The 11,860-nt window shown below is 32.3% G+C and overlaps 1 protein-coding gene and 1 long non-coding RNA gene across 2 annotated transcripts; both read right to left on the reverse strand.

Moving 5' to 3' along the window:
- Positions 1 to 5,744: 5,744 nt before the first annotated feature.
- LOC117925854 lies at positions 5,745 to 9,600 on the reverse strand. The gene is made up of 3 exons (XR_004653056.1): positions 9,546 to 9,600; positions 9,391 to 9,460; positions 5,745 to 5,995 (listed from the first exon to the last, which is right to left on the reverse strand). It is a non-coding gene; the product is annotated as an uncharacterized LOC117925854 (long non-coding RNA).
- A 200-nt stretch (positions 9,601 to 9,800) lies between these two features.
- LOC117926814 (probable disease resistance protein At5g43730) lies at positions 9,801 to 11,505 on the reverse strand. The gene is made up of 2 exons (XM_034846103.1): positions 10,363 to 11,505; positions 9,801 to 9,914 (listed from the first exon to the last, which is right to left on the reverse strand). The coding sequence occupies exons 1-2, from the start codon at positions 11,503 to 11,505 to the stop codon at positions 9,801 to 9,803; spliced, it is 1,257 nt and encodes a 418-aa protein (XP_034701994.1).
- Between the last annotated feature and the right edge of the window lie 355 nt (positions 11,506 to 11,860).

The raw sequence follows: 11,860 nt of genomic DNA on the forward strand, positions 1-11,860 counted from the left end.
ACGAAATTAAGTTTTTAAATTAATTTTTCAAACACTTTGTAAGAGCTGTTTTGAAAGTGATTTTATGAGAATTAAAAGCGTTTGCTTATAGTTGGAAGTGCTTCCTTACAGAATTTAGGTGTTTCACAAGTTTTAGAACATCGTTATTATAAATCTAGATAATCACTTCAAGGAATTTTTAAACAATCAATTGGTAAGTAATTATTTTAAAAACAACTTCTTGTTATGCAATTTAGTACCAAAAACATTGTTGAATCTTTTTGTTTATATTCAAATAAGTGATCTTAAAAGCATTTATAATAAAAGTTCTACTAATAAAATATTACAAACTAAAAGTACATTTGATAATAACTTTAAAAAACGTTTCTAGCATTTATAATACTTGAATGTTAAAAATTTTAACTATTAAAAAGATTGAAAACACTTCCTAGAATTGCTACTAAATGTACTTTAACTATTAAAAATGTTAAAAACACTTTTTAAAATTACTGTCAAACGCATTCTTAAGAGTCTATTTAACGGTGATTTTAGGAAGTATTTTTAACTTAAAAAAGTGTTTTAAAAAAAAATTGAATATTTAGTAAAATTTAGGAAACACTTTTAAAATTTTGAAAAATCATTTATAATATTAGAAAATCACTAATAGTGTTTTATGAAAAAATACTTGATAGATGATTCTCCGAAATATACTTATAGAGAAAACACTTTTTCTAAAAACAAAACATTGTCAAACGTTTAACCAAAATCACTTCCAAACGAAACTCCGAATGGCCCACCAAAAGATAAAAAGGAAGCAAGCAGGATGCATGCATTTGATCAAGCATATTGTTCTAATAAAACAACCATCATCTTAGAGTAATACCTCCATTATTTTCATACAAATCCTAGACTTAGGCTAAAAAGTTAATTATCATTCTAGGCATGGCCTAGGAGCAACCTTAGCTTGGCCCACATAGGCTTGGGCTATCCTAGACAATTATAATAATAATAATAATAATAATAATAAATAAATAAATAAATAAATAACAAACAAAAAAACAAAAGCAAAAGTAAAAAAAACAAAAAACAAACAATCATGCAGACTGAGTTTAGGCGAAGCCCAAATTTCATTGATTGGGCCAAGCTTAGGCTTGAAAAGGGCCTGGCTCACGCCACATGGGCCAAATTGACATCCTTAAGACTGATCCTACAATAGAATAGGATCTTCATTGCAATATCTTCATGGGGCTCCTGTCTGAAGTTGGAGACAATGAAATCATAAAGAGTCCCACAACTTGAAACCTTCAGTATATGAAACAGTGGCTCATAAACAATAGCAGCCATGACTAAGATTTGCCTATTAGCTGCCAGGAGTACTAATATTACACAAGATACAAGGAAATACAAAAGGCAATCTTAAACAAATACAATGCTAAGTAGTAAGTCTGAAACAAACACAACCTAGAGTAGCAAATCCCAAACAAATATAATACTAGGTGCAAAGTTTTTGAATTCTACACACAAACCTGAAGCTGAAGCAGCAACCACCCAATCAGCTTTAGAAAGAAACTGCTACATAGAGGATGAAATCTGACTAGGTTGAGGATGCAAGGAGGATAAAATCTGAACTAGTTGAGGATGCAAAGAGGTTGTAATCTTTTTTTAGTGGCATCGTCTTTCCATGTTAGGGCCCCCCACCATGATTGTTGTCCTTCAATGGATCATAATTTGGTTGCATTGACCTTGTTGAAAGGCAAACTCTTCAACATGTAACACATACATATCTCAACCCTCTGCAAAGATGGCCACTCCAATGAATCGTTAGCCCAAATGCTTCCTAGTTTTGGAAGATCAATGAGTATTAGGGTCTTCAGCTTTGGAAGTGCTTGGTCTTCTAATTGTGCGTTCTCAGATTCCATGATAATCTCTTCAATTTCATGACATCCCTCCACTCTCAAGTGCTTCAGTTGAAGGAGTTGTTGAATCATGCCATGAGAGAATATCTTCTTCAACTCCGGACATTTACTTAATGTGACGGATGTTAGTTGAGCCAAACTTCCAGCATGAACAGGCCCCTGCCAAATGCTTTCCAATTTTGGAACATTGCTTATGTACAAATTTTCCAACCATTCTAGCACAGCCTTTGAAGTTTCATTACCATAGACGATGGTTTTAATTTCATGGCATCCATCAATCAAACAATGAAACATTCTGTTCATCTTCTCAATGCCAAAATTTGATAGACTTGTCACTCCCTTGTGGCCAATTAATCCAAATGCATTGGTTTTCACAAGCACCTTAATGATTACAGGATCTATACCATCACAATTGACCAACTTCAAGATGTTGTAGCTTGGATTATCAATAGACTCAAGAATTTGAGCACAAGCTGAGTCATGGCAACCAATGGCAAATTGAAATGTCAAGAAGGAATCCTTCTCCCACACAGGACTATGTTTGACAAATAAGTCAAGGTAGTCTACCTTAGGGAAGCAAAATCGAAGAGAAGTCAATTTTTTCAACTTAGCCACCTCCTTTACTACCATATCCACAATCTTGTCCCACCCTTCTTTTGGCGAACCAACATCAATACTCAATTCTTCCAATGTATCAAACCCTGAAACTTGAGCTTCAGTATGGTTTCCCATATCAAAATTACATAATGATATTCGTAAGCACTTCAACCATATTAAACTTCCAATTTGGAGAAAATTAAGTTTGGTCTTTCGAATATCCAGCACTTCAAGATGCTTAAGTGCTTCCACACTAGATGGGATTTCTATCAAATCAGAACAAGAATTCAAATACAGCGCTTTGAGGCAAATCAAGTTGGATAAAGATGAAGGCAATACTGCAATCTTAGTGCCATGGAGATCAAGAACTTGGAGACGACACATAGATTTGAAGAACAACTCAAGAATAGAAGTCAAGTACTTATTTCTTTGAAGCAACAACGTTAACAAATTGCGACAATCTAGTGTTTCTGGTAAAGTGCTTAGTTGGTTGTCCATCAAAGAAATCCGATTGGCATGTTCCCATTCTTCCTTCCTCGGGAACTTCTAACCCCTCACACTACAAGAAAAAAAGGGAATAATGACGCTTTTTAAGTGTCAAGGAAGGCAAAAGATGACGCTTCCCTCAAGTGTCATCTCCTAACCTGTCATTATAGGTTTCAATCAACAATGACACTTCTAAGGAGCGCCATATTTGATTTTATGTTTTCTATGACACTTCTAACAAGTGCCGTCTTTGATTAATGTTAACAATGACACTTCTAAAAGCGTCATCTCTAAGTGTTTTCTATTAAAGAATTTTTACAAAATTGTCAATCTTGACACTTATAGAAGCATCATCTTTGACTTATTTTAACAATGACACCTATAAAAACGTCATTTTTAAACATGTTCTAATAAAAAAAATGATTTTATTTTTTATTAAAATAATAAATTTCCTATAATTAAATTAAAGAAAAAACAATTTTACACCATAAAATTGAATAAAACTTTACCAATTAAAATTTCCAAAAACTAATATACAATTACCTAATCTAAGCAATTAATATAACTACGTATATAATGATTACATACAAATTATGGGAATATAATTTACAATTCTTTTAATATAAGAACAAAAGCTAAGGAAAAAAACCATTAAAATAAACCATAATATGCAAAAACCTAGTTCAACCTCCTAATGAGTTCATTCACGTAATCTTCATGATTTTTGGAATCACTTTCTTCAACATGACAATTTCTCTTCTTTTGACACCTTGAAGATCATATTGATTTCATTTGCAACCTGTAAACAAAAGAAGAAAAAAAAAACCTTTAAATTATACATATAACAACCAATAAACATTATTGAAACTATGACCTTCATACAATTAATTTAGACTACTCAAGCTTGCTTACTAACCTAAACTTTAAAGTTAAAAATAAAAATAAAATAAATAAATATTTTTCATTGTTGTACCATATTATGCTTCCACTTGGTTTACTTTGGTAATATTCTAAAAGTACAAAATTATTGAATAAACATTTAAGTAAATTCCTAAGATTTATGTTTTTCTAATTTACTACAACTTGGATTATCATTCTTTAACACAGAGAATTATTTTAATAATGGAAAAAAATGTGTGATAAGGAAGAGAGGTCCTCGAGCTCCTAAAATTAGGAGTATCTCAACTTCAATGAACTTTAAGAAATGGTTGACTGGAAATTCATATAGATGGAAATACACCCCACAAAAAGCATTGAAAATCTAAACTTAGAAAGAAAATAACATTAACTTAACATTTATACTAATAAGTGGATGGATCAAAATACATATTGTTCCATGGAAAAAAATAAAAGTACTAGAGTTATGCTATACAATCATCATGAGATTATACTATAAGAGACATGATTTTAAAAACATTAAAAAGTTCATAAGATAATTAAGTTGATGCAAAAGTAAGTCATATATGAGAACTATGAAAATTAATATATCATTAAATAGCTTATAAGACTATATGTATGATATAGAAAATATTATCTTGAAAGTCGTAATAGAAAAACAATTTTCATTCTATAATGTGAACAAAAATTTATACTTCAAAGAGTTGAGAATAAAAAAAAACAAATAAAATTTTAGAAGACATCCTTAGCAAAGAAAAAGGGTAAAACATAATAAGATATTGAGATCTTCTTGTCTCTATAATACACCTATCTTTGATGTTTACAATATATTTTGGAAAATTCGAGATGTAAATAAAATAACTCAATACTAAATACTAAAAATTAGCCCACTCATCTTAGCTATTACATGCATTTTTGATGCAACCTGGATGTCAATTCACTCCATTAGTGGGGTTCATGTTTTGAATTTGAAGACCATTACACTATTATTTATTTATATATTTATTTGAGTAGATTTTCCTTTCCTTTAAAAAATAAAAAATAAAATAAGAATAAGATCCCACATAACACCATTTAATTGATTAACAAGTTAATAACTACTTCAACACCGATCAAAGATATAAAATAAAATAGCACCTTAATAAAATAATAAGAGGCTACTTTTGCTAGAGGTTCGTTGAACTTGTACAATGATAGAAAAAACAGAAAAAAATTTAAGAGGCTGGTTTGAATAATAAAAATAAGAGGTTGGATTGGATTACAGAAATTTTTGTGTGGACAAAAAAGATTCAATGGTCAAGAATCAATTCAAGCATCTTTGAAAAGTCTACCCAACCATTTGACATGATTATGCGAGCAGCTACAAGGATAATGCAAATATAGGCAAGATATTGTTATTTAACAAGCCCCCAAACAAATAGGACCATGAATTCTAAACCTTTGAACCTCCTAAATTCAAGAGCTTCCTTGCAGCCACTTTGTGCTTCTAACTTTATCCAACAACCATTCAGATAAAATAAAACACAGTATGTGAGCAGCTACAAGGATTATGCAAATATAGGCAAGAATATTGTTATCTAACAAACAGATAACACAATTGGTCTTCTCATATTTCCTAGTTCTTGAAGCTCGCAAATCTAAAAACTAAGCCTACTTTGTACAAATAACACTTTTAAGGAACAGGTTAAAAATTGGGTAGCCTAATTTAATTTGATACTAGTTTATACAAGCAGTAGAGCTAGAGAATAATCTGTTGGGCCTAATCCCAACTATTAGGCAACAATGCAAATTCTGTTCAGCTTTATCCTTGCCAATGGAATTTCTAACTGCTAAGCATCATATAGTAAATATTTTAAACCAACTCTAAACAAAATCAAATTCTAAACCAAATTATAGAATTTTCTATGTTAAATTTTATAATTTGACCATACAAACAATGCACACAATAATGATCTAAACTTAAACTAATATTAAGCTTCCACAAATAGGATATATCATTAATCAATTCCATAAATAAGGTTATGGAAAGGACCACACAATAGATTCATAATAAAACCTACTTTTGACAAATGCTCTGTAATCAGGATCATCTCTTCCCCATGCACAATTGAACCAAGGAACTGCAAAATATTGGGATGTCGAAGCTCACTTAAGAGAGTATTTTCTTTCGCAAACAATATCCTACATCATGCTCACAGAAAAAGTTATCATCATCTAGCATTATATTTCTTTAACATTAACTCAAACAAATTCATCAAACTGAGAAAACAGGAAAGAGAAAGTATAATCTAACAAACATTGTAACACGATCATCATAAATTTGTCTTCTAATTACTGTTTTAACAACCCATGTTCCACGCCACTTAACTTTTTCAGATTCACCAAATAGACCCTGGCAAGTAACAAAAACAGAAATCTCTATATAATTGCTTCACATGGAGAAAATTATTGGACATAACTTCAGAGTGAATGCATAAAACGAATAGATAAATAATCCAAAACAGCAGTCCTTAATTCAACATTAAATAACAAATACATCATGAGATTTTGGTTGGTAAACTGTTCAAGGAATGAAAAGATGACCAGAGTCTGTACAAAAATATTTTTGGTAGGTCACCTCCTGTCCAAAAATATTGTATGGCGCTTAATTATTGCACAGAGCCAAAATCATTAACATAAAATAAAGTTTTAGGATAACTTATTGTGTTTCTTAGTTTAAATGGTAGACCAAGCCAAACAATGATAGCACTATGACTGTTCTTTTACTAGGCCAAGACTATCACAAGACCAAGCCAACAATTATAACAATAAGACTTCAGTTTTATCACACCCAAGCTATCACTAAACATAACACAGATGGAAGTTATTTTACCTTTTTTTTTTTTTAGCATTAATGGAAGGATTTTAACCCTGTATATTGTGATCATTGTGCTCTTGATACATATTTCATAATCTTTTTATATGACAGCTTCTTAAATATGTTTTGCAATCAGTAAGACAATCAGACAGTAAAACTCCCCTGACATACTCTACCAAGTTACAAAATGGTTGTTCAAAGAGTTCAAATATAGAAATATTTTGTGGCAGTTAAATATTTCCATTCCATATTCTTGACTGGGAAGTAGCAGTTAAATATTTCCACACAATATTCTTGACCAGGAAGTACACTTGAGTAACAAGATCCCAAATCCTCTGGCTATTGATTGCAATCTATGTTAGAAGTAAAACTTGTGAGATTAGTTAAATTCAGGAAAAAGAAGAGGAAGAAGAAAGGAGAAAAAGAAAATAAATTAAGGTTTGGGTATGTGTAACTTGATTTCCCTGTACTTTCCAATCTATCTATATTACCAAGGGGTATTCTATCTTACCTCTTATTTTGCCCTTAAGACCCATTTCTTTACCTACCTCACCAAACCCATACATCACCTTAAATTTTTGAAAACTCATAAAACCCCCTCTCAAATGCTCACCTTCTTCCACATCTTCCTCATCTCAAAGACTCATCATTTTCTGTCATTTTCCTAATTCCATTTGAAATCCCTCTCCTTCCAACCCACAAAGCTCATAGAAATCATGAAAGGACTTTCCATTGAATCTTTTCTAAAATCATATTAGAATACTATTAACACCAAAAACATGATTCATAGCTTTAATTCCTTAAAGCAACATTTCTCAATGCTCATATGCAAGCCTGTGATCAACCAATACTATTATTGTGGTACACATTTAAAATTGGACAAGGAAAAAAAAAAGACAATTTATTATAAAAATACCACTACCGAACATAGAATCCATCTATTTGTTTCTCAAACAAAATACGGAAGATAAATAAAACAAAAACGAAGGGAATAAGAAATCTAAAAGTACAAAACAAGTCTTTTAGGCAACTTCGATTTACCAAAAAAAAAAAAAAAAAGGACTTGATAGGGCAACAAATATATATAATGGAGAAATTGACATTTCATAAACGGAAGCAATGACAACCTTGGGAAAAATGAAATTAACAGAGTAAACACAGAAACCAGAAACATATGTTAAAAACCATCAACCAAAATTCAATGAATGAAAGAAAAAAGTGGAAAAGGTTCAACTGTAACCTTAATGCAATTTTAAAAAGTTACTGCAACTCAATAGATATGGAATAAATATTATACACATGTAGACTTACCTCATAGATGAGGTGCCACAGATTCCTATTTTTACAATCCTCATGATTCCTTGAAATAAAAAATACATTGCAATCCTCATGATTCCTTGAATTTTCAGTTTTTTTAAAATTTTTTATTTTGCCATCAAAACCGATTAATGAAAGTCATTTCTGCTTCTAGAGCACCATCTAGTTGGATCATTTCTCAAACTTTCCCTTTGTAGGTATTTTAATTTTCATTAACATCTAGTTTTTTTCTCTTTTCTCTAATCTAAGTTGCAAAAGGGATAACTCTTGTCAAGAAGTTGCCATATAGATGGTGGATTAGACTTCTCAAAATCAAAAGTCCCACAACATGATTTTGATGAATTTTCACTATCCTTTAAAAAATTCTGCTACTGCTTAGACAAACATCTAAGTATCCAAAATGATAACTTTCATTAAAGTGAAAACTTGAATCCAAGAACTGAAAAACCTATAAGACTGAACTTAAAATCCTGGAGTTCAAAATGCTAAATGTCCAAATCTAATAACCAAAGCCTTATCAAATCTCTAAAGAACTAGAAAATTTTAGGAAAAAGGAAAACTCTTATACTCATAAAGGAGAAAAAAAAAAAGAAAAAAAAAAAAGAAAACCAATGCCACTGGTATGGAGCAACAACAAATGATTAAAAATCTAAAAGTCTAACACTAGAACAATAAATTGATAGAAACTTAGGATTAATTTTGCGAAATGATTCCTTAATTTGTAAATTTTAATAAACTTTATACCAAAAACAGAAACATTTTAACAAACACATTAGAAATCTAACTTTCACCTAATTGAGAGCTATGGCCCTACTAAAAAACGCACCAATATATAAGGAACCCAGTTCACCAAAATCTCTCCCATCCCTGAACCAGCAGCCTCATTTCCCTACGATCAACATCCTCACTGTAGGACCCATAAATGAGAACAACCCATTACACCTAAAACTGTCTCATTAGAATCACCAACCCCATTTGTGATCCACACAAAAAATCAAGTTCTACCATTACATTAGAAAAATAATCCACAATCCTAACCTTTAACGTACCAATAAAACATAAATATCCAATCCTACAAATTAAATAAATCAAATTCCAATATTAAATCACAAGCACATTAAAAACTAGAAGAAAAGAAGCATACAAAACAAACAATAAGAACTAGAAACTAAAATTTGCACCTGAGGAGGAGCTAAAATTTGTTCCAAGCCCTTATCATGCATACTCTTAGGTTAGATAATAACAGATGGTGAGGAACAAAGTTTTCCATGGAAATTACAGAGGATGAGGTATTCGAAATGTCAAATAAGGTGGGGGTTGAAGAAAATGAAGGGAAATTACCATAAAGACCTGATAGTTGATATCTATAAGCAATAGGGGCTTCTATCTCTCTAGTGAGAAATCACAAAGGCTGTGACACCATCAAAAAAGAATTATAGAAGTTTTAATTCCAAACAAAGCATGAGACAAAATAAACCCTAAAGAGAGGGATTTACCTGTGTTGATTATTTGAAGAAGTTCCCAAAATCTTGGTGATGGTAGGTCAATTAGGGCGTTTTGACAGTGGAGTTCATCTATGAAGAAGGGTTAAGGCTTCTTCGCTCTAGATTTCTCCAATGATGGAGACAGATGTTATTCGCAACAGTTATTTTCTGATGAAAGGTCATCAGCAGTGGCTAAAAACGTAGAGATTTAACTTGCCAATGATGTTTATCGAGGTTATCCTCTTGAGTGTAGAAAAAGCGTCCCGACTAGTTGATGTTATCACCGATGCGATGATAGATGGGTTTCGACTGGTTGCCATTGAGTTTGCTGATGGTCTTTGTCTTGGCTGTTGTTAGAAGATTTGGGGCTAGGGTTCCTATCTACGATATCGAGGGTTCATTAAATTGGAAAAGATTGGGAAAAAGAAGCGTATATATAGACTCATAAATAATGACATTTATTACAAATGTCAATGTTACTCCAACAAACAATGGCACTTAAAAAAAGTATCAACATATTTAAAGCGCCAATGAAACCTTTAAAGAAGCGCCAACTTTTAGCTAAATTCTATAAGCGCCAATATATTTATTCAAAAAATGTCATTGTTAGTCAAATTTCTCCGAGCGTCATTATTAATACAATTCCTTGACGTTTCTTGTAAGCGCCAAGGAAATGAATGTCATTGAATATATTTTTTGTAGTAGTGTCATGTGGCTTCACCAATAATTTGGAATTTGTACTTTGTGATGATATTCTGAGGGCCATTTTTCGAAGCACTTTGTTCATCTTAACACATTTACTTTTATCACTTCTCTCTAGCAAAGATACCTTGATGAGCTCATTCAGTACTGTATGCCCTCTATTACGTGCCTGTTTGAAATCATTTGCATGATTAATAAAACCTTCAGCTCTCCAACATTCTAGCAAGTAATCTACATAGATCTCGCTTTCTTCAGGATACAATGCACCATACAAAAAGCAAACCTTCTGTTCATCATCTTTTAAATCCTCATAACAAATCTCTAAGTGTTCTAGCACTTCATCCATGCCTTCAATTTTGATACTGTCCCATCTTTGCAAACGTTTCAATCCATCCTCCCAACGCGAAACATTTTTCTCCTTCTTTCTGAAAGTTCTTGCGACCCTGTCTATCAGCAGTGGCAACCCATGACACTCTTCAACCACACACCAAGCTATTGGTTCAATTAAGGGGTTAGAAATGAGGTGGCCTACTTTTTCTTCAAACATGTTCCAAGAATCGGTAAGTGACAATTGTTCCACATCGACTATCTCATCGACTTCCATATCATGACAAACATCATCATATCTACTCGTCAACACCACCTTGCTGTCCTTCTGGTTATCATCAATTCCTATTATTCTGTTCAGATCAATCATATCCCACACTTCATCCAAAAGAATCAAACACTTCTTTTCCTTCAATTCTTCTGATATTCTCAAAGCAGCTTCTTCAATATCAGCAATGCCTTCCACATCCAATTTTAGCCGTTGTAGGATTGCATCTTGCAACTTTCTTTCACTCCACTCCTTTGAGACAGTTAACCAGATAACCATATCAAACATTTCGGCGACTTTTTGATGATTATTCAAGTTCTGCATTATTGTGGTTTTCCCGGTTCCCACCATTCCACAGATTCCCATTCTTCTTATTTGTTCATCCTCTAGAAACCTCAGTACATGTTGTACAGCTTTGTGCAATGATGAGTTGTCTTGTAGTTTAAGTGTATGTATTTTTCTGACAGGCACTGGCAATTCCATGACCAATGCTGCTTTCTGAAGGTTTCCCTCTTCCCGATGACTACGAACTTGGTTAAACTTCTCGGCCATGTCTCTACTGAGATTTGCAAGGCGATCCAATCTCCATCCCCGCTTCTTTTCATTGTTGTATTTGGTTTCTAATTCTCTCACTTCTCCTTCAATCATCCCGGTCCTAGCAATCCATCCTTTCATGACCGTGGTTACCTAAATCTGCTTATTTCTGTATGTATTTCATCCTTGATTGCGCTGAGCTCTTCTGCTTCCTGATTTAACTTTTCATAGTTTCTTTTCAGATCCTTCAAATAAGCAATACTCTTTATTATGCTTTTCCCATCTCTATAAACCTCAATTCCTGCTGCAGCCGCAAATGTTCAGCTGCCATTGCTGTGTTATCAACATGATATAATTCAGAACATCAAATAATAATAATAATTCAAAATAAAACTTAAATGAACAATGAGGGTTTGTTTTTCACAATGTAATTGTATGTTGAGTTCAATAAACAGTGTTAGTATTGTTTGTCCGTAGAGTAGTACTAATTCAGTTT

The sequence above is a fragment of the Vitis riparia genome, chromosome 12 (assembly GCF_004353265.1).
Source record: "Vitis riparia cultivar Riparia Gloire de Montpellier isolate 1030 chromosome 12, EGFV_Vit.rip_1.0, whole genome shotgun sequence".
NCBI classification, from domain to species: Eukaryota; Viridiplantae; Streptophyta; class Magnoliopsida; order Vitales; family Vitaceae; genus Vitis; species Vitis riparia.